The following is a 26,817-nucleotide window of genomic DNA, read 5'->3' as shown; positions in this document are numbered from 1 at the left end:
TTTACTAGTTCTTCATGAAATAAACTAGAATCCCTGGTCTGTATGACTTGATTCATTTGGACATTGGCAACTGTGTCACTCTGCTGCTCGTTCATAAGCCCTAATACCATTTAGTCTGGTGTATGAATGTGGTCAGTATTACAAATGTGGGCCAAAATTATCTTCCACTGTAAAAGGAGAAGAACCAAGTCTTAAGAATGAGGAGATAAGAGTACAAAAATAATAATGAAGAAAAGTGTTTAAAGTCAAAGGAAAAAAACCCATAATTTTTAGATTAAGACAGTAGTGCTCATTTGTTTAAGCACAGATCTAACTCAAAGAAGTTTTGGCATCAATTAAAAATAGATTTTTAAAACACTGACATTGTGACACCAACCACAGATTTGATAGAGTGAGGAATGGTGACAGGTTCAGAAGCCAATCTGTTGTACATGTCAAAATCTCACTTGGGTGTTGGGGAGAGGAATCAGAATGGTTCTGTAAGGTCATAAATATTTATGGCAGTTATTTTCACAGCTGAAATACAAACAAATCAATATTAAAAGGAGGACTACTATTTGTTGGTGGCAAAAGCAAAAGCTCCCACAAAAAATTGAGTTAATAAAGCTGATAGGTGTATAGGTAATATTAACTGGAGAAGGATCTAGGTCTAGGAGCACAGATAGAGGGAAGATGCTAAAACCTGCACAGGGAAGGATTGAAGAATATGTAGAGCACATAGGAAGGTTTAATCTTACATGTTCATTTCAAATGGTCTGTTTCAAAAGTGTATCTCCAAGACTTCTACCCTCAAAATAGGTCATGTGGTGCAGGCAAATCTGATTCTCTTAATTGAAAATTCTTAGTGTGCACAAAAGAAAATAATCTTCTTCTGGCTAATTGTGTCCAGAGTCAACTAGTTTTCTCCTTCCTAATTCTGTCTAGAAGCTCCACTTAATGTCCATCTATGTTGCCACTGAGAAACACAGCTTCTCCCCAATTACAGGGATATATTGCTGCCCTCACACATTAAATAAAATATTTATACTTCATGATTCAGCTCAAACAGTAGGTTTGTACATGGGGAGTAATGAGAGTCAGTTTGGTCTAGTGGTTAAGGTGCCGGTCTAGAAACCAGAAGACAATCAGTTCTAGTCCTATCTTAAGCATGAAAAAGCAACTGGTTGACATTAAACCAATCATCAGGGTCCTGCCTTAGGTGTGAAAGCTGCTGGGTGACTTTGGGTCAGTCACTCTTTCTCAGCCCAACACATCATGCAGGATTGTTGTCGTGGGGAAAATAGGAGAATAAGGAAATATTAGGTATGTTCACCGACTTGTGTTATTTATAAAAATAATAAAGGTGGGATTAATTAAATGCTTAGAGAAAAAAGACCAAGTAAGAATTTTCATAGCTGAACATGTTTCCCTTCCCTTCATTTGCTATATTTAATTGTTTCTCTCAAGTAGCTCCCACCTGAAGCTACTTTCTCCATAACCTATGAAGGAGGAAATTTCTCTCCTGTTGATTCCTGACCAGCAGTTTTGGCAAAGTGGTTATCCATATGCTATATATTTTACAAATGGAAATCCTAGTTTAAAATTAATAGATATTATATCTATGAGTTACTGAGGTACAAAATTAGTTTTCATGAAAGACCCAAAACACTGTATCCTTGTTGTAGTAACAAAGATGGGGCTGGGGTACACACTCTGTAATCTAGGAATCTACACTGATAGGCAGCACCCTGGAACTGCAAACAAAGTATTTCTATTTTATTTCTCATGGCACTGAATGGCACAAGAAATAAGGAGAGAGAGAGAGAGAGAGAGAGAGAGAGAGAGAGAGAGAGAGAGAGAGAGAGAGAGAGAGAGAGAGAGAGAGAGAGAGAGAGAGATTGTTCAAGACACATTGTAGAAATTTGCAGGTTAAAACACAGGCTGCTGAAAGAAAAAGTCAAATGCTTTCCTTGCCTTTGTTTTATAAGATCTGTTCTATTTGTACTTTTGTCTACATAATTAGCACTCTGATATCTTCTTTCTATTTAGCTGATCAAGGTTTATTATTTCCCCTTTTTGGTGATGGTGATTGGAAAGAATACCAATTAGAAAGGACTACCCCTTCTGCAGTCTGCCTCTTTGATAGCAACCTGTCTTGAATGAGATAGGTCAAGAGAGGTCAGAAGCGGCAGCTTTTTTCTTTCATAATAAAAGGCTGGACACTAACATTCATGCATCAAGTAAAACATAAATTTTGAAAGCAAAGCCGTAATCAGTACCTGCTTTTGGAAGCAGTCTGAGTCAGCTGCAAATTAGTTTGGGAAATTTGCTGGCTGATAATTTCCAACTCTTAACATTAAGAAAACGAAGATCATGGCATCCGGCCCTCTCAATTCCTGGCAAATAGATGGGGAAGAAATGGGGGTAGTGACAGATTTTATTTTCCTGGGCTCCAAGATCACCACAGATGGGGACTGCAGCCAAGAAATTAAATTTTCTCCTGGTGAGGAAAGCCATGGCAAATCTAGACAGCACACTAAAAAGCCGAGACATCACCCTGCCAACAAAAGTGTGTATAGTCAAGGCTATGGTCTTCCCAGTTGCAATGTATGGCAGTGAAAGTTGGACCATAAGAAAGGCTGAGCGCCAAAGAATTGAGGCCTTTGAACTATGGTGCTGGAGAAGACTCCTGTGAGTCCCTTGGACAGCAAGGCGATCAAACTGATCAGTCATAGAGGAGATCAATCCTGACTGCTCTTTAGAAGGCCAGATCCTGAAGTTGAAACTCAAATACTTTGGCTACCTAATGAGAGGGAAAGACTCACTGGAGAAGAGCCTAATGCTGGGAAAGGTTGAGGGCAAGAGAAGAAGGGGACGACAGAGAATGAGGTGGCTGGATGAAGTCACTGAAGCAGTAGGCATGAGCTTAAATGAACTCCAGAAAATGGTAGAGGACAGGAAGGCCTGGAGGAACGTTGTCCATGGGGTCATGATGGGTCAGACATGACTTTGCAAGTAACAACAACAAAAATTTCCACTTGTTTTGTTCCAGATATATTGTAATGCTACATGCCTCAGATCCTGGAATAGGATGGCCAAGAAATCAAGTCCTCAACCAAGTCTAAATACTAAGTTTATTACATGGGCATGCAAGCTGATATTCTTCAGAACTTTTGGGTTAAAATTCCCACCATCTTTTGCTATTGGCTGGGCCAACTGTGACAGATGAAAAATGGCCCTGTACACCTGGAGAACACTGTGCCTATTGTTGTTTCATTGTTTTACAATGTCCAAGACCCCCTCCACTCCCTTGCATGTACTGTTCTGAGCTTCTTTTGTTCATATATCATATAGAAAATATCTGTAGTAATCACATCTGCATTGAGATAAGCTAAGACTGACTCCAGTCTCTAGTGCAATTCATGTAACACAGAGCAGAAATCAGCGTCTCCAGTTGTTAAACCTGCACTGAGGAGAATACACTTTTAAGAGAAAGTGTAATACTTTCCTCATATGGAAAACAAGAAATCCAAAACTATTCCACTGAGGTGTCTAAGGATGCAAGGTTGAGGAAGCATTTTCTCATTTTACTTGCCACAGAGTTACCCAATCATCAGCAAAATAAATTAGGAAGACTGTATTTTTCCTATAGCATTAAGTTTCATCATGCTCAATGCCCTTCTACACCTTGAGGTGTTGTAATACATTATGATTCTCAGTCCACTGAAGTTATTTTAATGTGTCTCTCAGGAGCAATAGCTCTTGATTATATTCTCAGGTTTTGACTCCTGAGGCGTAATTCTGTAATAACCACAGAGCATTAAAAAGTTTCTATTTCACCCATGCTCTATACTGTAAGGTAGAGAACAGTGATTCATTTCTCTGAAAATAAGTTTAATACGTAACATAATGACATTGCTGTAACTTTATTATACTATATTTGAAACAGAAAAAGAAAATGCTTTGGTGTAGTGATTAAGGCACAGGCTAAAAAACAGAAGGCTGGGAGTTCTAGTTTTGCTTTAGACATGAAAGCCAGCTGGGTGACTTTGAGCCAGTCACTCTCTCTCAACTCAGCTCACCTTACAGGGTTGTTGTTGTGGGGAAAATAGGAGGAGGAAGGAGTATTAGGTATGTTTGCTACCCTGAACTATTCATAAAAAATAATACAGGGATTAAAAAAAATCTTTTAAAAAAAGGGAAAATATTTTCCAGTTCTACCCTATTCTAACCACAGAGATTTATTACTGTTTCAGAAATCAAGGCATGAAAAATGTGTATATCCCCTCAATATACTTTGTAGAATGCGCTATCAGTAAAATATGGATAACTTTTCCCCACGATTGACTGCCTTCTTGTAGGCCCTGCCTGAAGAAATAATAAATCAACTAATAGTTTGTCTTGCTCCAAAGTTTAAATTCAGAAGTTCTTTCACAATTCATAAGATTCCATTTTCTGGGGAAGCCTAGAGGCATAGAACTAAATTTTTAGCGTAACTCTCACCTTCTGAAAATGTCCATGTATGCTCTCCATTATGGAAAAAAAAGCGCAAGAGCATACATGAAGGTAAAAACAGTGAAATAGATGACATGCCTTAAAACATTAATCTGGTGATTTTTTTTGGCGGGGGGGGGGGAAGGCAGGAGGAACTAATATCCTGAAGAGAATCCTTCTTTCTAAAACACACAATAAGTTGCAGTCCCTCATTTGGAGACCTTCAATACAAAAAATTGTATTGAATTTTCAACCTAACTTATGAATACCAGACTTTGTTTTATGTACTAGGACTAAATGCTAGAATTAAAAACAATGGCAAATTTACATGCTGGATTTGACAGAAACATATTTAGCACAGATTATTTATCTACAAGACATGTGTAGGAAAGCACCACAAGCAAGATGTGAAGGCAATTGCTTCCTCCTATTGTTGTTCCTCCAAGCACCATATAACAATCTTGATTAGTAGCCATTGACAAACTTACACAAATAAGAATTTGTCAAAAACATCCAAGCTAATAGCTATTGTTTTATCATAGGCTGACAATGACTTCCATAATTCAGTAGCACTGTGTGAAAAACTTCCCTTCAACAAGCAAAGTTATTACTAGAAGCCAACATTGGTTCGTCAAAAACAGATCATGCCAAACAAATCTTATTGCATTCTTTGACAAAGTGACTAAATTAGTGGCCCAGCGAAATATTGTGGACATTGTATGCTTGGACTTCAGTAAGGCATAAAAAAATGTGGAATAGAAAAATCCAGATGGATTTGTAACTGTCTGTCAAACTTCATTCAACATGTAGTCCTCAGTGGAAGTACATGTACATGGAGGGAAGCATGCAGGGGTACACCAAGGTTCTGTCTTAACTCCAGCATTCTTCAACATCTTCATAAATGGTTCAGATCAAGGTATAGAAGGGGAACTCATCAACTTTGCAGACAGTGCTAAACTGGCAGGAATAGCCAGTTGGAAGGAATAGCCAACAGTTTAGCAGATAGGTTCAAGATCCAGAAGGCTCTTGACAGAGTTCAAAACTGGGCCCTATCCAACAAAGTGCATTTCAGTGGTGAGAAAAGTACAGTTTTATACTTAGGCAAGAAAAACCAAATGCAGAGGTATAGAACATATGGTACCTGGCTCAACAGCAGTCACTGTGATCTAGGGATTTAGAAGTCCTAGTGGAAAACCACTTACGTATGAGCCCAGCAATGTGCTGCAGCTGCCCCAAAAGCCAATGCAATCCTAGACTGCATCAACAGAGGGATACTATCAAAATCACATGACGTGTCAGTACTTCTTTATGCTGTTTTGTAAGACTGCATTTGAAATGCTGTGTCAGTTCTGGCCACCACGATACAAAAAATAAGTTGAGATTCTAGAAAGAGTGCAAAGAAGAGCAACAAAGATGATTAGAGAGCTGGAGGCTAAAACATACCATGAATGGTCGCAGGAACTCGGTATGTCTAGTCTACCAAAGAGAAGAACTAGGGGATGATATAATAGCAATCTTTCAATATTTGAGGGATTGTCACACAGTAGAGGGAGGTCAGGCTGTTCTCTAAAACACCTGAGGACAGGACAAGGAGTAATGGGCAAAAACTTATCAAGGAGAGATCCAGCCTAGAACCAAGGAGAAATTTCCTGACAGTGAGAACAATCAACCAGTGGAACAGCTTGCCTCCAGAAGTTGTGGGTGCTCCATCACTGGAGGTTTTTAAGAAGAGATTGGACAGCCATTTGTCTGAAATGGTATAGACTGAGTCTCCTGCTTGAGCAGGGGGTTGGGGCTAGAAGACTTCCAAGGTCCCTTCTAGCCATATTATTCTGCTATTCACCCCTCATTCAGCTTCATTTATTGGGTCTCAGAGTCTACTATTTTATGAGAAGGAGAAAATCTCCACCCCTGTCACAGATGATTGTGAAGAATCAAGGAAGGAAAAAAGGGAGGACATAGTACTGTTAATAGGCAACAGCCCACCAACTAACCAAAAAAACAAAACAAACCCACACTCCTTTCTTCCAATTTGCTATAAAAGCAGGTCATGTCCTCTCTTTTAGCATGACAAATCAAAAGAGTTAATTAGGAGACAGGAGGAGGAGGAGGAGGAGGAGAAGCATACAATAGAGAAAAGCTAGCAGCAGAGTGGAGGTGGATAGTAATTCCGTCAGTGCTTCAAGGCTTATGTGACACTGTCAGTTTTGTATCAGCTTAACTGGCTTTTCTACCTTCAGGGCATCTGGCAAAGTAAGGCCTACTTTATTTATTTATTTAGCACAATGCATTTTAAGAGCAACTGGAAGTCTGATTCAGACTCCTACAGAATTCTGCCCTGGGTAACACTAAATTAAGCCCTAAGATCAGCAAAAATTAGAGGTAACTCAATACCACTTTCCGGAAGATGATTCAGAATACTGACACTCCTACATCTTCCCAGGCTAAGAATATCATGCTTCCTTCCACCTCATGTTGTGAGGAGAGCTCCCCCATAATTTTCCTCTCCCTCAGCTATCCAGGGCTATGAGAATAGAGAAAACAGCATCTACCATTGGCAGTTCTCTTGAAATATCAGGCCAGCAAGTTTTGTTAAGATAGATTTTCCTACCAGATTCTTTTGTGTCTCACGTCAGTGTTTCTCAACCTTGTCAGTTTGAAAATATGTGGACTTCAACTCCCTGAACCAGCCAACTGTCTCTATGATACTACACACACTAAAAGGAAGAGATTTCTGATTTCATTCTTGTGGGAAATTTGCCATGAACATAATAACTTTGTCACAGAAAATGCTAGAAATATTACAGATAGTGGCCTACTAAATTCAGTGTCAATTATATTGCCAATGACCTATGAATAAAAATAGATCTAATATTTTTTTGCCTTTCCTAATTTGAAAAGAGCCTTGGTGGAGCAGTGGGCTAATGCCTCCTTAAGTAACACCAGCTGCCTGCAATTAGTGCAGGTTCGAGTCCCACCAGGCTCAAGGTTGACTCAGCCTTCCATCCTTCCCAGGTAGGTAAAATGAGGACCCAGATTGTTGGGGGCAATTAAGCTGACTTTGTAATAATGCCGCTTGGGGGTGTGTGTGAAAGCCCTAACAAGCAGGCATATACATAGAATGAAGGCTACTGCTAAGCTTGTAAGCCGCCCTGAGTCTTCGGAGAAGGGCGGGATATAAATGGAATTTTTAAAAAATGAGGACCCAGATTGTTGGGGGCAATTAAGTTGACTTTGTAATAATGCCGCTTGGGGGATGTGTGAAAGCCCTAACAAGCAGGCATATACATAGAATGAAGGCTACTGCTAAGCTTGTAAGCCGCCTTGAGTCTTCGGAGAAGGGCGGGATATAAATGGAAATAAAATAAAAATAAAATAAAATAAAAGAAAGTCCACAGAAAGCTTAGCTTTCATTTCCATGGGCTGCTTGTCACTGAAGTTGAAAGGAAACCAAGCTACCTTAAGCAGTAGGACTGACCTGCCTGTATTTGGAGAGTTGCGATGAAACATGATTCAAATGTTATCTAAAGTTTTAGCAAAAGCATTCCTAGCAGATGGAGGTCTACTTCCAATGAATACATTCAATAAAGGACAGCCCACCAGTTTTTTTTTCCAAGTAAATTAATTCCACAGTCCAAACCCATGTTACTGTTGGGAAGCTATTTCCTCGCCTTCAATTTTAACACAACCTAAATACAGTGTTTATTTTCTGCACCCTGAAAAAATAAAGGAGAGATTTTGATATATCCTTCTGTGATAGCTGACACTTTAAGTAGGTTATCACACCCCCAAGGCTAAAATACCAACTTCCTTCACATTTCCTCTTAAGATTTAGGCTCCAGTTGCCATTCTCTGAATATTTTATTGATTTATTTATTGCTTTAATTTATATGCCGACCATCTCATTGTCAAGCCACATTGGACAGCTTACAACAACATCAAAGTGTGATATAAAACAATAAAAGCATTAAAAATATTAAGCATTAAGAATTAAAAATTAAAACTGACCAAGAACTAGATAAAAATGAATCCATGTATAAACAGGGTGGAGGTGGGATCATCTCCTAATCTCCCTCCACGGTGGGATGCCCCCATCGAGGTCCCAAGCCAGATGGCAGGTGTTCCTTTTTAGAAGGCCAGGGGGTGGGGGCAGATCCTACCTTGAGGGACATGATATTCCAAAGAGCAGGAGCCACAGCAGAAAAGACACTACTTTTGGGCCCTGCCACTTGAAATTATATTGCTATATTCAGTAAAACTTCAGCTCTTGGCTGGAACAAAGGATTATGAATTCCCTTGAACTGGAGGATGTAATAGGCTTCTTACTATCCATCTAAGAACATCTCTCTGCTGACTTTTATTCAGTTTGTAATCAATTATCATTTCAAGATCGTTTTCTTAGTATTGTTGCATAACCAGGAAACATATGCTGAATTAGGCCAAAAGTAGTGCCTTTAGGCCAAAAGTAGTGTTCCTTGCTGGAAGCCCCAAAGGAGAATATGGGCACACTGTGTCATTTTCCATCCCAGCTTTCCAACCATGGATACTGGATACGTTCTTAGATGGATAGTAAGAATTACATCCTCCAGTTCAAGGGAATTCATAATCCTTTGTTCCAGCCAGGAGCTGAGCTTTTACTGAATATAGCACATAAGTCATTTTTTACATTTATTGTCTTAAAGCTATTCAATATAAATGAATAAAGGGATCCTTAAATGAGGTACATTACTTCTAAGCTTTCCTTACCTGTGACTTCCAGCTTGTCACCAGTCACTTCAACCTTCAAATAAATCCTCCCTCTTTTTTCCGTGTGATCCATTCCACAAAGACTTGGAACATTTATTACACATTGTTTGTGAACATTCATATCACAGGCTGCAAGTCAGAAAATAAATAATTTAATATCCTAAGGACTGAAAAGGACAAAAATAACTAATTGGCACTGCTACTTTTACATTGCCAGGGAAGTTGATTTTTTCCTTTGGGCTATTAGGGAAAGCTTGTCAATTTATAGGCCATAATGGGACTCAGAATTTTTTTTTCCCCACATTCAATAAATAAGTTAAGAATTGTGTTTGCAGTTATCTTCTCATGAACGGAAGCAAGTAATTCTCCCTCATAGGGCAGAACAAAATAAGACAAAAGAAACATGATTTTGAGTTAAGAAACAGCCCTTTCTGCTGTAGTCTTTTACACAAATCTTACAGTGACATATGACAAATTTGGCCGGAGCTAATGATTCCCCAACATACCAAACGTTTTGAGACAAACGTTAATGATGCCAGTTTAGACATTAAAAACTATGTGGGTGGCATTTAGTTGAAAATAAGCAAAATGTGGGAAAACAGAAGTTGATTGAATACCTGCTAGGGCTTTACCAAAAGCAAAATGAAAATTAAAAAAAAACTCAATATCATAAGATCTCCTCTTTTTCGAGATTGACTATTGTCCAATCATTAAATTCAATTTAAAACACTGTACAACTATCAACCACTATTTCTGTTTTTGAGCATCCAGTAATGCACACATAGTGTTTCCATTAATAAAAAAAACTAGGTTATGCCTGATCAGGAAAGCTGCCATATATTAGCAAAAGAATTATATGTTTTAGCTATTCCCCAGGAAACACGATGTGAAAAATGATTTCTGGATTGATTTTTTTAAAATCTGATTGGGAAAACAAGTGACCACAACTATTTTTAATCAAAATCTTGACAAGTGTGTTGTTTGACAATAAAACCGCTGAATGAAAATGTTATTAAGAATTGAGATACTTAATTTTTAGTTCTTTCATATTATGGGAAAGTATATCTTTAGACCTTAACATTAGAATCCCTTCAGATATTATAGACACAGTTTTAATTCTAGAGGTAAACCTAGTTAAGGAACAGTCTCATATCTAAGAGTGGGAAACAGCAACAAAAGTTGAAAGGCAGAAAAACTGAAAGAGTTTTCTGTCTTTCTTCCATAAGAAACAAAGTCTTAAGAATGCCTGATTTTTCTCAAAAGCCAACCACTGAGCCATAGGAACGTGGGGAGTCGGAACAAATGAAAGCCAGCGTAGCACAGTGATTAAAATGCCGGGCTTCAACCACAGATATGAAGCTCACTGAGTGACTTTGGACCCACTCACTCTTTCTCTGTACAGCTTCTCAGGCTTGATGCTCTGGTGATTATTATAAGGGAGGACTACCGTGGATGCTACCTTGTGTTCTTAAGAGGGAAGACAAAATGTAGATGCAATACTAAGCAAATTAAAAAACTGTAGACCAAGCAACAATGGAGGCTGATGCCTTTTCATGTAGGATTCTCCACAACATGCATACATTCGAAAAGAAAGGTGGCCTGAACTGTGGTATCGTATCAATTTTTTTAAAAAAAAATCCAGATAGAAAGAGATAGCTTTGTAGGATGAAATAAAATATTTACATTCCTACCTTAAACTACTTAAATGATTTCTTACTAATGGTCTTGAGTTTCAACAGAAGAGATTATATATAGCTCTGGGTTGAACTGTAGAGTCTTTGGTGCTGTCTGAACTTGGTTATTTGCTTGCAGATGTTTCATTACCCAACTAAACAGCATCATCGATGCTAGAGCATGGTGTTTACTCCCTGTTTATGTACAGCACCTTGCCCTGCCAGTGTTGGTGGGAGTGTGGTTTTCTCCTTGATTAGTTTCTTGATTGGGGTATTGTTTTCTGCTGGATTGCTTGCCTGCTGTGAATCCCTGCTTATCTGGATACTGGCTACTGGAGTGGATGACTTCTATTCTTTTCTGTTTCATTTAACTTTTTGTTGTCTCTTTTGAACGGTGTGTAAATATGGTTTATTTCTATGTGTCTATTTATAGCTGACCTGTCTGAATGCCAAGTTTCCAGGAATTCCCTAGCATTTATAGATTTGACTTGGTCTAGGATGCTCATAATTTCCCAGTTGAAACCGTGGCTGGGTCTGTCCATCTCACAAAAGATGGCATTTTCATCATGTCTTCTGACTGCTAGTTGGTGTCCATAGATGCATTCTGCTAACCTTCTACCTTTTTGTCCCACATAGTAGTTATAACTTTCTTTACACTCTGTTGTAAATGACTATGTTTTTTCTTCTTAGGCTTCTGGGTCTTTTGGTTTACTTAAAATGTTTTTGATGGCTTTAATGGGTTTCTATGCTACAATGATGCCATGTGGCTGTAATAGTCTGTTGTTTCTGAGATGTTTTTTATGTATGGTCAGTGTTATCCTTTTCATACCTCGTGGTTGTGCTGTTGTGGGTTGAACGGTCAGGCACTTTTTGATAAAGTTACAAGGGTATCCATTTTATTGGAAGATGTTGTATAGGCGATCCATTTCCTTTTTCTAGTGTTCTGGGTGGCTGCAGTTTGTGCTCATTTGAATAATTTTCTTACACAGTTCCTCTTGTGGGAGGATTTGTTTAGTGTGGGTTATTTTTCAACAGACATGTGTTTCTAATTTTTTTTTTTTTTGCAGTTGTTTCCTCTGCTGATGAAGCTATCCAGAAAGAATACAAGTTGTTGCTTTCTTCTTCTCTGTTGAACTTTATTCCTTTGAAGATATGGTGGATTGTTTTTTGTGTCTTCTCTCATTGTTCCTTTTTTATTATGATAAAGGTGTCATTTACATATCGGATTCATATTTTTGGATGTTTGTGTGGGAGGGCTGTTTCTTCCAGATGCTGCTGCATTACACCCTCTACTGTAAGTCCTGAGAGTGGTGATCCTATGGATGTTCTTCTGATTTGTTCATATTTCTGTCAATCAAAGTGCACGTAGGTATTGAGGCAGAGGTTGATGGGGGTCCATGTTTCTGGGTATTTTGATCTTAAAGAGTATTTACCTAGGACAGATGAGTTGTTGATCTATGTATGTGAAGAGTGCTGTGACGCTGAATGAAACCATAATTTCATCTTCTATTTTTAGACCTTTAATTTTCTGGAGGCCTCGTAGTGGAGAACTGATAATATATTTGAAATGTACAGTAGTGGGGAATTGTAATGTGGAGTGGGCTTCAGTGGGGAAGTGATGGAATAGAAACAATACCCAATCAAGGAACCGCCAAGGAGTAACACTGGCAGGGCAAGTTACTGTATATAAACAGAACGCGAAGCCCATATTTACTTGCACTGATGTTGTTACATAGATAGGTAATGAAATATCTGCAAGCAAACAACCAAGCTCAGAGAGCACCAAGGACTTCATAGGAGCAGGTTTCTAAGGAATCCCCAAAATAGCTTCCAAGCCATTTAATTAGTCATAGGTGACAGCTTGCTATTTTTATAGCTATTGAAGAGGAGTTCTATTCAAACCACATGAGGAGAAACAGCAGTTTGTGTATTTTCTGACAACAGCTGTTTTTATTCATCTCTTTGTTGCAGCTACTGTTGCATTCCTAGTAGCAGGATACCTGATACTTAGAATTTGACAAACTGCCATAGGTTATGTTGTTAAATTGTTCATGAGGCACTATCCCCTCTCCATTTTTTCAACTTCTCTCCTTCCACTTGATGCAGCATAAGTTCATTTTGATTTTTCTTTTTTTTCTTTTAAAAAAGAGCCTTTTGATAAAATTGTAATGGGAAGGGATATGTGGTATTTGCATTTATCTATCTGGTAAGCCGCCTTCAGTCGCCATGTGTGATTAGGCAGCAAAACAAATTTTCTAAATAAATAAAAATAAAACTAATGATCAGTAAGTTCAGATACCCTGGTGTGAGAGTCCTGGTTTTTATAGTATTGGATATTTATACTAATCTACATCCTTCTAGTTTTCCCTATTTCAACTAATCCCTGGGAATGACATAGCAAGAGAATTCTCCCGTGGATCTTTTGTATGAGACTTGGATGTAATGGTTTCTGTTGCCAGCTCCACTGGGTTGCTCCAGTGGAAATCATGTGGCAATAGTCAAAATGTCACACACTTTTTGGACATGACCGTAATGCTTTATTTAGGGGGAAGTCAATTCCTCAGAACAAAAGTGGTGGCAATTTGCAAGGGTGAATCAACCAAAACAAAAAAACAAAACAAAAGGATAGCGAACAAGCATTATGAAGCATTATTATGAAGCCACAAACTATCCTTAATTTTTTAATGCTTATGCTTTTATCACAATATTGCAAGTCAACTGCTGATTGAATATAATGCTTCTTTCTTCCGGTAAGTTTCCATTAATATATGACTATAGAAAAATCAACATGAGAAAAAGCTCTTCTCATTTACAGTCTTTTGCTAGATGTGTTGAAATATTCATTTCAAATGGACTGCTACACTTGTAATTAACAAGAACTACAATAAATTTTACTGGAAAGTAGTTAGGCAAAATTCTAATGGCTTCATTGATTTTTTTTAAAAAAAACTGCATGAAATATATATCTTACTGTCACATTTCATCCCTTGGTGCAGAAGTCCATAAAGTAATGAACCACAATGGTCACAAAATGTTGGGCTCCCATATGTGTGGATTTTGAACTTATGCTTGCTTCTGGGATCCTAAAAAGAAGAGAAATGACAGTGTCATGTTACTTATTAATCAATGAAATTGAAGACATTAATGTCAAACATTACATGTAAGTTTCTGAATTAAAATCCATGTACAACTCCTTGCAGAATACATATCTCCATCGACAATAATTGTGTGTTCCTTAAATAAATAAAACCCTGTAATATAACAAAATTAGAGTCATTTGACTTGAGTGTGTGTGTAATAATATCTTATTACACACATGCTTTATATCTTATAAAGATATAAAGAAAATTGAACTGGCTGAAATAGTATGAAAAACTTATTCTTCATTCTTACCAACAACTTAAAACTACTCCCAAGGAATTCTCATTCCTTCAAGTGATGCTTTCAGAGATGATGATGTTTTCTGACTGATTCTGAAAGAAAGCAGCAGTTGCCAAAGCTCTGTGTTTTTAATCAGAAAATACTGTAATTTTAGCTTCTAGCTTTTTGCTCAGGATCTGGTTTTGTCCCAGAAAAATACTCCCAGACCACAAAACCATATACTGCTCCATAATTCCCTAAAATGGAAAGCAAGAAAGCAAGAGCTTATCAGCCCTACAAGGGGATTCCTCAAGAATTTAGGCAGCTCCTGCAGATGGCAAAAATTGGAGTAGCCTGTGAGATCACTTAGACCAGGGGTCTTCAAACTTGGCCATTTTATGGCTTGTGTACTTCAATTCCCAGAATTCCTCAGCCAGTATGCCTGGCTGAGGAATTCTGGGAGTTGAAGTCCAAAAGTCATAAAAGGGCCAAGTTTGAAGACCCCTGCCTTAAACTTAAGACACAACCATTTTACAGAGAAGAGATGGTAGGTGCTTGGTTTAAACTGCAGGTTTAATAGTTGACATTTCCAATACACAGTTACACACAATGAAAAAAGACCCTTTTATACTTTAAGACTATGTGAGAAGGTCAAATACTGTGCCTTACTTTAAGGCAGCTTCCAATGTTCCTATAATAAGGCTCCTTATTCCTTTTTTATAGAGTTTGGGAAAGAAATTGACCATTTTCTCTGGGTCAAGACAGAAAATCCTTTACAAATATTTACATGGAAGTACAGTATATTTTTTAGCTATTAAACAAATCAAAGAGTTAATGCAAGTCACAAATATCAGAAAATCTTGCCAGCTTATAAAATGCAGGAACAACAACACCAATTAGAATATGTTTCAATACAAGATTATACAAGCAAAAAGATAATCTCATATTTGTATCCAAACAATTTTCTGCATCAAGTTTAGAGCTTTTGTTAGATACAAAGTTATCTTTTCAGTCTATTGATGTACACACACATCTGTAGATAAATGAGGTTCTAAAAGAGTTTTTTTTTAAATCTACACTAGCAAAAGATCCAGAAAGACTGAAGTGGTTTAATGAATAAAGTGCAATTTTTTAGTTCTTGCCAAAAATTCTACATTGAAATACAAGTGTTCAGTTTCATGAATAGATATTCTTTGGATAGATTCTTGTGTGCATGATTCATGCCAAATTATTTTATGAAAAATAAAAGATAAAAAGATAAAAATATCCACAATGGAAAAGAATATAAAATGCCCCTCTAGGGGGAGGCAGAATGACATATAAAAATATCTAATAAAAAAAATGTTAGACACCTTGTTCAGAAAGCTCAGCTGCACTCCAGAGGCAAAGCTTTCATTAATCTTCACTGTGTGACTTTAAAAAATGTGATGCACATTCACCTAAAAATTATACAATGTGCAACTCAATGATAAGATATTAATAATTCAATAATTTGTACAAAATATATTAAATGGAATTATCTGCTACCTTTAGGCCTATCACAAACAACTGTTAAGATCAATAAACTCTATTTCAGACTTCTTATATGTCAACAAGATGTCAATGACTATGATGTATAGTTTCAAGCTGAGAGCTCATTGAAAACTCTCAGAAGTAAAAGTATGGCACTATAAAATTTTTAAAAGGCTACTGATCTTTGATTAGCATTTGCGATCCTGTCTGTCGGTCTGTCTCTCTCTCTCTCGCTCTCATATCTATCTTCTTTCAACTTCTTTTGGAAGCAGGAATTGGAAAAAGGAATTGGAAAAAGGAATTGGAAAAAGGAAGAATTACACAAGCTAAAAAACCATTGCCATACAATTATTTACATTTCTGACAGAAATTCCTTTATAAGCACTTTATCTCTCCAAATCCAAAGTCAATTGCATTCTAAGTGTACGGGGGGGGGGAATCAGCATTTCTTCTCAAAAGCTACATGAATTCCTTGTCTTTCCACTTGTTTTGACAATAGGCAATTAATCTCCAACTCTACACCAACACTTACGACTTACTAACATTATCACCTTAGCCTTCTGAGAAATGATGTATTAACTTCTACAGCTGGAAAACCTGCAATAGTCAGGCCAGTAACTGACTGTCTTCTGCATTGTGGTCACTTTGCAGACAGATAAATTAGAAATAGCTGTTCAGAAATTATGATTTTGAAATATTACTGGGAAACACACCAGAGATATGTGGCAATGCATGTCTACCAGTAACTTCTTTTTACAAATTGTCCTCAGCATATGAACATGTTGGTAAGTCCGGTTAAGTATAATAAAGTAATGCCAAAAACCCGTTTCACTAATAGCATGGAAGTGTTGAAAAGTTTACTCATTTCATTTTGATGCCTGGATTAAACTGCTTTCTAAAGAAAATAATGTCTTCTACTACAGTTCCCTACAGCATAGATAAAAGAGCTAGTAAGCCTAAAGGTTTTTCACTATCTAAGTTCTTAATAAAAACTACTGTGAGCCAGGGAACTTAGGTCTGTATTGCCTCAAGTTGTCAGTGTTGATACTTCTGCAGTGATCCACAGTTATTTATTTCAGAATTACCTGAAAGATTTGTAGATTAGTTCTAAGGTGCCAAATGCTGCTGCTGGAAAAAAGTTACTTGTGTAATTAGGAAACCCTGGAAGAACCACTCCACTTAAAAGGTTGGAAAGAAAAAAGGCAACATAGTCAACAATGATCTTGTCCTAACTAATTTCCAGGATGAATGCTGGAAAACTAGAAAGTTTATCCTTAGAAGTCATATTCCACAGATGAAGATGGGGATAATGTACATTATACTTAATGTAACATGTATTTTGAAAACACACAGTGTTGTTAGTTGCGAAGATGTCCGATCCATCATGACCCCATGGACAACGTTCCTCCAGGCCTTCCTGTCCTCTACCATCTTCTGGAGTCCATTTAAGCTCATGCCTACTGCTTCAGTGACTCCATCCAGCCACCACATTCTCTATCGTCCCCTTCTTCTCTTGCCCTCAACCTCTCCCAGCATTAAGCTCTTCTCCAGTGAGTCCTTCCTTCTCATTAGGTAGCCAAAGTATTTGAGTTTCCACTTCAGGATCTGGCCTTCTAAAGAGCAGTCAGGGTTGATCTCCTGTAGGACTGACCGGTTTGATTGCCTTGTAGTCTAAGGGACTCACAGGAATCTTCTCCAGCACCATAGTTCAAAGGCCTCAATTCTTTGACGCTCAGCCTTTCTTATGGTCCAACTTTCACAGCCATACATTGCAACTGGGAAAACCATAGCCTTGACTATATGCACTTTTGTTGGCAGGGTGATGTCTCTGCTTTTTAGTGTGCTGTCTAGATTTGCCATAGCATTCCTCCCCAGGAGCGTCTTTTAATTTCTTGGCTGCAATCCCCATCTGCGGTGATCTTGGAGCCCAGGAAAATAAAATCTGTCACTACTTCCATTTCTTCCCCATCTATTTGCCAGGAATTGAGAGGGCCGGATGCCATGATCTTTGTTTTCTTAATGTTGAGTTTCAAGCCAACGTTTGCACTCTCCTTCTTCACCCGCATCATTTATACCCATGAACTCAACTCAATAGATCTCCATCATCCCCTCTATAGACCCATCATTTCATTTTGAACTTAAAACTTTCTTTACTGTACTGCTCTAGAATGTAGTTGCTCTTTGAGCAATTTTTGCTCTCGCTGGAAAATTTTTACTCTTACCATATATAAATACCCTTTTTCTTGCAGTTACTGCATTTATTCTTCCTTTAGCTTCAAAACTCTATAGGCATACGGGCAACATTCCTTCCTTATACTGTATATTTCTTTTATTCCTATTCTGCCCTACTTGACCCATTTCATTCAAACCATCCCTGCAATTCCTTGTTGACTCATCTCCTCTGCTCTGATGCGCTGCAGCCAGTTCCTTTGTCATGGATCCATATTAATTCCTCTATTTATTAAACCTCTTCCCCATATCATCCTTCTTCTGCTTCATAAGAGTTCTTTAAATACCAGTCCTGTTTATAATACTACACCTTGGACTATCCTTCTAGTTATAACATACAGATTTTTTAAAAATCTCTTATTAGCCAACAGTGTTCTTTCTAATGGATATTCAATATACATCTCTGGATAACATCCATATCATATTTTTATAAAATCAGCCGTTCTTGCCTGGAGCATCAATCCTGAGAGTAAGCCTGAGATCAGCCTTGATATTTTTTGTTTTGTTTTAAAAGCTAAGAGATTTGCACCGAAGTGTCCAAAATTCTATACTAAGAACAGCTATTTGACCTTTTGCACATTTCATTTTGTTTCTGCTGTGTGGTTAAGAAACAACCCAGAACATGAATCCCCATTTCTTGATACAATGCTGAAATCTGTCATTCATTTCCAAAGTAACTTCAAAGTGCTTAGTTAATTGCAAATCTTTAACTTTAACAAAAAAAATGTCATGTTTATGAATAGTCAGATTAGTATTAACTGATATGCAAACTCATTACCATATGATTATGGTATTTTATTTAGTTTCAAACAATGTTGAAGGCAAAGACTTCTCTTAATATTGATTTGGAAACCTGTATAGTGCCTAACATGAATTGTTTATTTTTCCTTTGAAAAACAGCCACTCAAAAAAGAGGTTTAGAAGTGCAATATCTGCTCTCACATACATTTTATACCTGCAAGTAATTTTTAATCTACCACAAACTCAGTGAGCAATGTTTTTTCACATACCAGCAATGCACATTTTTAAATCCCGTTTTTATTATTTTTATAAATAAGGTGGCGAACATAATTTTCTTTCTTTCCTATTTTTTCCTACAACAACCCTGTGAGGTGGGATGGACTGAGAGAGAAAGTGACTGGCCCAAAATCACCCAGCCAGCTTTCATGCCTAATGCAGAATTAGAATTCACAGTCTCCTAGTTTCTGGCCTGATGTCTTAACAACTAGACTAAAGTACTGCTCTATTTTTGAAAGTTCTTGAAAACTGATGCAACCTCAGTTTTGTTATGAACAGTGAAATATATCAATAAGTCCCTAAAAACTAATTCCTGTGGAATATTTTTTTTATTTAAAAAGTTTTACAATACATTTTGACTTTAATCCCCCCCTCCCCCACCCCTCTCCCTCTCCCCCACTCCCTCCTCCCCCCCCCCGACTTCCCAGAGCTAAATACAGGGCATAAAATCAAAAAACAAACATAAACACCCCTATATTATCAACAATAAACTATAAATTCTATCTCTCTCTAGCTCATATAAAATGAATACAAACAATATTAATATTACAAATAAAGTAGAGAAGAAAAAGAGGAAAACAAAAAAAGATCTTTACTCAAAATAAATTTTCTTAATCCCAGTCCTTATTCATATTAATTTCAAAAAAAAAAGGGGAAAAAGAAAAAAAAACTTTCACCTGCTATTTGCATTCTCCCACCTTTCTCTAATTTCCAAACAAATTCTCAGTTACGCACCAAAAGCGCTTATCTCTGTTAATCTTAATAATCTCCAACCAAACTAAACTATAATCTAAAATAGTTCTTGCGTGTATCACGCCAAATGTCTCACAGTTCCAAATCATCCTTAAGTTCAAATAAAAGTTCAAATAAAAAGAGTATATATAAAAAAAAAATGTAAGCAATCTCTAAGACAACTTGTTATTAATTAGGTGCTTACATACCCACACTTAGTTCAACACATACTTTAAGTCCGTAACCCTAATATACTTTTCTAAATATTTCCTGTGGAATATTTAATTGAAAAGAAACCAGCATCTTTGGGATAGATTGGAACTTATCACAATCCATACATCATCATGGGACTGTTTAACCAGTCTCTTTTTTTTCCTGCATTATATCTTTACAGCCTCTGCTTTTAATAATTAACTCAGTTAACTATCAGATGAATAGACTAGTGTGTCAGAATATTGTCATTCTGAATACAAAATAATGAATGCACAAAGGAATGAAAATTTGAGTGGATTCAGCCTAAAACAGCTGCAGAATCATCATAGCAGAACCTTCCTCAGGATGTGCTCTTTCTCACAACATTCAGGAAGAACTTTTTAGGTGTATGAGCTGTGCCAAGGAACCATCTACTGTTGGCTCACAGTCTCTTGTTCTGTTTTTATATTTCTCATGCCCAAATTCTTTCCATGCTTTTAACATATTCTGGGTCAAGATACAGATAAAAAGTTACATATTATGCAACACATTGCTAAACCGTATGCTAGACTTCATAAAAGGAATAAGTATAACCAATCTCGAAGAACGTATTTACCCAATGATTATATACGGTACATATACTTATTGCACTATTTCTTTTTAGGGTAAGTAACATTATGCAAAGGATTGAAGACTATTAAAATGTAAATAAAACAAATTAAAGGTAGGAGATAAGAAAGGTGGCCGTAAACCAAGGTCCTCACAAGGTTGGCCTCTGTTGGTCTGTCACAGTTTGTAAAGAATGAAGGTGTGAGGGAGGAATCAGCAGCGGCCAGGCCTGTATCACCCTCCCAATCTGAAGGGTGTTGGAAAATAGTCAGAGAAAAATACTTAGAATTGGAACCCTGAAACACAGAGAGTGAAAGCTTGATTTTTGCCTTCTCTAGTACATTATTTGTGTAATGGCTTCATTCTTGCTTACGATAAAGCAACTAAGCTAACTATTTATTTATATTTGTTTATGCTGCAAATAAATGTATGAATATTGAGGTCAACGTTGACATTTCATGTCTAGAGACTAGCTTGAGAACTCGGATCAACAGACGCCATCCTACTTTTTAGTAATGTACAGGAAAATAAGACTAGGTTATCCATCTTACACTTGTAGCATATTCTGTTTAGAATAAGGTCAGTATCGATCAGATATAGAACATTTTGGCTATTTTGGCTATTACAAGCACAATCAAAGCTAGTAACTAAGATGTACATACCAACACACACTTAAGATACCACAATATAGTTTAGGAAATAAAGTACACTAAATGGTTTGGGAAGAGAACAGAAAGCAATATTTAAAAAATGACTAGATTTTTAAATGATTACATAAAATGAGTAGATTCCTCTAATTTAGACCTACAAATTGGGCCTTAGAATACATTGAAAGCTTGCAGTGAAGCTGTCTCATAGCTTGCCTGGGATAGCCAGGCAATGATTTATCTATTTTCTGGTAGCCCTGAAGGAATTGCTTTCATTAAATTTGTAATTTTTTTTTCCTTATAGAGAGGACAGTTACTGTTGCTTATTGGTGAAAATACTGAATATAGTATAAGTCCTTACAAAAGGAAAAGGAGGACATTATATCACCAACGGATAAAAGTTTGGCTAATTTTGTTAACAGTGCAACTTCTAATATTATATTCAGTTTGATTATTTTGTTAATTTCTTTGATGTTTTCAAATTTTCATGGGGTCTGTAACAGGATGGAAACTTTTCAGTTGAAGAGCTAGAATTTAACTTTCCAAAAACCAACACTTTACATCCACTTGTTTCTTCCCTTTGTGTGGCCTGTGAGAGCCTTCACTGCAACATAATGCAACCTTGCAGGCTGGCTACCAATCAGTTACCAAACAGGTTTTGAGGTTCTGATTATGACCTATGAAGCCTTAAATAACTTAAGACTTGAATATCTGCATGATTCTTTCATTGTTCTATATCTTAGTGCACAGGTCTGCAACCCGCGGCTCCGGAACCGCATGGGGCTCTTTCAGCCGTCTCCTGCGGCTCCCAGTCCTCTGCCATGTGCAGTCCAAAAAAAAAAAGTGGGACTAAAAAAGTTCAACCAATCAATTCAAATATGCAGGGTAGGTGCATATCTCACCTTGGCTCCACTCTTCAGTCAAACCCTGTTCTGCACATGCGTGCATCTATGTGCATGTGCACATATTTTTTGCGGCTCCCAGTTTTTCCTTTTGTGAGGGAACCGGTTCCGAGTGGCTCTTTCACTGTTTCAGGTTGCTGACCCCTGTCTTAGTCAATCACTGAGAGAATTCATAAGGGGAGGTTGAGGTATGTATTTCAAGAGTTACTGCTAAAGGCTCACAGCTGGGTTTTCTCTGTGCTGATGCCATGCTCAACACTCTCTTCTCTAAACTTGCAGAGATTTTTACTACAACAACCTTTAAATGCCTACTTTAATACAGCATTTATTACTACTATATTTCTGATTTTCTGCAGCAAACATACCTTTTCTCCTCATATTTTCCCCCTAACAGCAAACCTGTGAGGTAGGTGATCGGCCCAAAATCACCCAGCTGCTTTTCATGCCTAAGGTGGAACTAGAACTCACAGTCTCCTGGTTTCTAACCTGATGCCTTAATCATCAGACCAAACAGATTCTCTCTCTCTCCTGTGTCCTTCTCTTTTTTATGACAGAAAACTGTAACATTATTTTTTCTAACTTTATAAGATCTAACATAAATATTGCTTTATTGTGTCATTTTAAACATTAGTTCTGCAAATATTAGGATGCATTACACAACATTCTGTTGACTCTATTTATTAAATAAAAGGAAGACATTTATTGCAGAGTTCTTTCTGCCTATTTTTTATAATCTGAGGGAACATGTTCAGCTCTTATGGGAACATAATTTTCCCATACTATTTTAAAACAAAAGGAAGGAAGTGCTCACTGTTGATCAAGGAAACTTCCAGCCTGTTAACTGATTGACTGGCACATATTCTTTAATCCTTTCTCTTTTCAGCTGTATCTCCCCTCCCCATACACACACACACACACCTCCAAAAAAGCCCAGCTAGGTTATCCTCACAGAATTAATCTTCTAGGAATCTATTCTACAAATGGATTCTGAAATGTTCAGAAAGAAAGTTAATTATTCATCTTTTACTCCTCTGAAAATCAATTTGACTGCTAAATTACTATGGCCACTCTAGACAAACAACGGAAATTCAAATTAAGGTTGATGGATTCTAACTGTGATGAGAAAGACATGAACTATCTTCTCCCTTTTCAAAGAGAGATGATACAGAAATATAGCCAGTTGTCTAATGAATGGCCATTACAAATTGTGTCTGAGTTCAAGTCAGGTCTCAGAGCCAGTGATTTTAACACTGCTTTTTCCCAACCTGTTGTTATTCAGTTATGTTTGGGCTACAATTTTGAGAACTAGTAATATCCTAGAAAACGCTAGATTATACTAGTCTAGTTTTAAATATCCAGGACACATTCTTACTGAGAAGATTTACCATCGTGGATTTGCACACATTTAGTCCTATTTCAGGATTTTTGCAGCCAGCCAGCACAATCTTTCCTGACTTGTGGATCCCAATTTCCAGAATCCCATGACCAGGACATCCATTGCTGAGTTTCTGAGATCAAAACCCATATACCTGGAAATTCCCAAGTTAGGAAAGTCTGCCTTTCCATCACATTTAAGGTATTCTCAAAGAAGCTGCAAGATCAATGAATTGAATGGCATTTAGATCCAATGGGATCCACCCAGAGTTTTCAAGTCAGAGGTTGTCCAGTCTGAGGGGTCCTTGGTGCTCTCTGGGCTTGCTTGTTTTCTTGCAAACATTTCATTACCCTAACTAGATAACAACATCAATGCTAGTAAGGAAGTGCTGTTTGCTTGTCAGTTTATATTCTGGTTTTCCAGTCTGTTTTGTAAACTGAAGAATTAAAAAACTAAATGTAAAGATTGGTCTGATGGGAGTTATCCACAGACTGATATCATTTAGACTGGGGAAGCCTGGTTTACAGAGAACTCCCTTGTCTGTGTCTCAGCCCAAGCAACTTCTTTAGCTCTTGGAAAACAAATTTCAGCTGCATTTTTTAAAAATGCCTCCTCGTTTTGCAGCTATACCAGCACATCTCAGTAACATTTCAGATCTGATAGCCCTTGCTGTTTCAAGATGCTCTTTTGAATTTCCTGTGTCAGTGAAAGGGCACATTAAGAGCTCTAAAAGCAAGAGGCAGTTGATGAAAGCAGCCTACACAGAGCGCTCCAGATGGCCCATGACTTGCAATAAGTATATGGTCAAAACACAGAATTATTCATTGAATGCTAAGAGTGCAAGTTTCTTTACAGGCATAGTAGAAATATGCATCACTGGGCTCTTATTACAGAAGATACCTGGTCAATTATTCATCTAGGGTACCCCTGATAAAGGCAGTAGCTTGAAAAATAGAATCCTGGATTTAAAGGGATGTGTACCTGGCATCACATCTTTGCAGTGCTGATTTGCTTATTCAATTAATATTACAATTTCTTCCAGTGAAATGTTATAAATGTGACTAACCAACATGTAATTAAAACCATGACAATACATATTTTCATCATAAAAATACATCCCCCCCATCCCCAAATTGCATCATCCTCTCCTGCTCCAGCTCACCAGCTAAGCACATAAAACTGAGTTTAACTAAAAATCTCTCTGTATACCCAGAATGTTAACAGGCCCAGTTGTATGCTAATGCTCTTAGCAAGCCCAGGCAGGTTGGATTTGGAAAAACAAAGAGTCATTATTTGAACATTTTTTCAGCTGTACTCAAAACAGGCATTGCCCTCAGTAGCATGAAATAGTGATTTGGTTCATGCATCATTCAAAGCCATAATGTAATTTGCTTAGCTTTGGATTCCTGTATTGGGACTGCTTTCATTAGAGAGCATAGTTGGAGGCCGTTTCAAAAAATATTATGGACTTTTCCAGGATGAAAGTTCATCTGACTTCATGCCATTTGCACTTATATTTAAGTAAGTTGAAATAGTATCGTCACTTTCCACAGTTTTTTAAAACAATGTTGTTTCTATCATAGTAAAAATTAGAAACACCAGGGGCCAAAGCTTTTGTAGGCATCTCAAGGATAGGGGGCTTCAGCTGCAAAACCCCTGGCTTATACCGTAACTTGATCGGATGTGTGAATCTGTCCAACTGTGGCAATGAGATGTATGAATTAGTCACAACACATTCTTTAGTCCTGCTAAGCTAAATATAGTTCTTTGTATAAGAAGGCCAGCTTTTACTGGTTTGTCCAATGTCCACCAAATCTGAGGACCATCACTTCCAGAATGGACCACTTGCTGGGATCCTGGGAGTAATAGCTTCATCACTTCACAAAATTAAAAAGTTTAGGGAAGGCTATTCTGTTTTATCTTCTAAGGAAACCTATTTAAAAACAGTCAAACAAATTTTTCAGAGCTTCTGCGACTTCTGTGGGTTGGTTCTATACAAGGCACAAAGAAAGATCCTGATTTACATTCCACGACATGAATACATTGTTCCCTATTTCTTGGTTTAAAATCTAGAACAGATTATAAAATTATAAAATACAGAAAACATAATACCCTTTTCACTGAATATGTAAAAGAAAGAAGCACATATTTATCTAGAAGGTGTGAAGTACTGTACATATGCATAATGTTTAGAAAGTAGGCATGACCTTATATAATATGCTTCCCAGGTGCCGTCCTTGGAATTTCAATATTTAAAATACTGAAAGCTTCCATTTATCTGTACCTTTTCAATACATATATATACACATATATAATTTTCAGCCACAGATTTTTGCTTACTGACAATTATCTCTGGTAACCCTTTTTGCTGATTAGGACTGAATGATGAGGTTTGAGGTTTTGCTTATAGATAAAAGATGAGATATGAGAAGAAGAAATCGTTTGTTGTATTGTAAGACAAGTATAAAATAATTTATACCTGACATGAAAGGAGAAGTTATTTCTTTATATATTTCTTTTCATTAAAGGTAAAGGTAAACGTTCCCCCGCACATGCGTGCTAGTCGTTTCCGACTCTAGGGGCCGGTGCTCATTTCCGTTTCAAAGCCAAAGAGCCAGCGCTTGTCCGAGGACGTCTCCGTGGTCATGTGGCCGGCATGACTAGACGCCAAAGGCGCACGGAACGCTGTTACCTTACCACCATAGTGGTTCTTTTCATTACTATATTCTTATTTTTCTATTTTTATTTCCTGCATTTTTTCTTTTCATTCTTTTATTTTTCTTAGTTTGTATTAGTTTTTATCTTGATAATTGTAATTTTTAATAGAAATTACATTAGAAAAAAGAAACTCTACACATGGTAATTGACATGGCCAAGTTCAATGGTTATTGCTGGCTGAGGTGAAGCAACTTAAAACAATTATATGGTTTCTGTAAACAGGAGGGCTAAATCTATACCTTTGTCATTTAAATCCCACACTTTTTGTGGCTTAATAGACATCTTGGTTAGAGTTAGGCTGTACTTGATTATTGATATAAATGGCTCTCCTGCTCTGGGAAAGTCTAGCTTTTAATCTGTCTCCCACAGGGTCCAATTTAGTAAAATACTTCTAATGGAAACAGTAGCATGTTAAGAGCTTTGCACCATAGTGGAATAGTGAAATGATAATTAAATTAGAAATGTAGAAATTATTATTACTAGAAGTTCATTTCACTATTGTTTGTTGTTAGCTGAATGGTTTAATACATCCAATTAAATTGATTATTTATGAGAAATTCTTGAGAAAATGTAGAAAGAAAGGCAATAAGAAAATTCAATAAGAAAATTCAACTCCTGCAGTCTTGGCATTT

At 37.2% G+C, this 26,817-nt stretch overlaps 1 protein-coding gene across 1 annotated transcript in view; it reads right to left on the bottom strand.

The window, feature by feature from the left end:
* Positions 1–26,817, bottom strand: part of PRKCA (protein kinase C alpha) — a 225,258-nt gene that overhangs the window by 68,207 nt on the left and 130,234 nt on the right. Inside the window, exons 4-5 of the mRNA XM_083355467.1 lie at positions 13,864–13,975; positions 9,220–9,348 (exon numbers count right to left, since the gene is read on the bottom strand). Of these exons, the coding sequence (XP_083211593.1) occupies positions 9,220–9,348; positions 13,864–13,975 (241 nt within the window). The remainder of the gene's footprint in view (positions 1–9,219; positions 9,349–13,863; positions 13,976–26,817) is intronic.

Source organism: Vipera ursinii (assembly GCF_947247035.1).
Source record: "Vipera ursinii genome assembly, chromosome: 2".
NCBI classification, from domain to species: domain Eukaryota; kingdom Metazoa; phylum Chordata; class Lepidosauria; order Squamata; family Viperidae; genus Vipera; species Vipera ursinii.
This window is presented reverse-complemented; position numbering and strand designations above follow the sequence as displayed.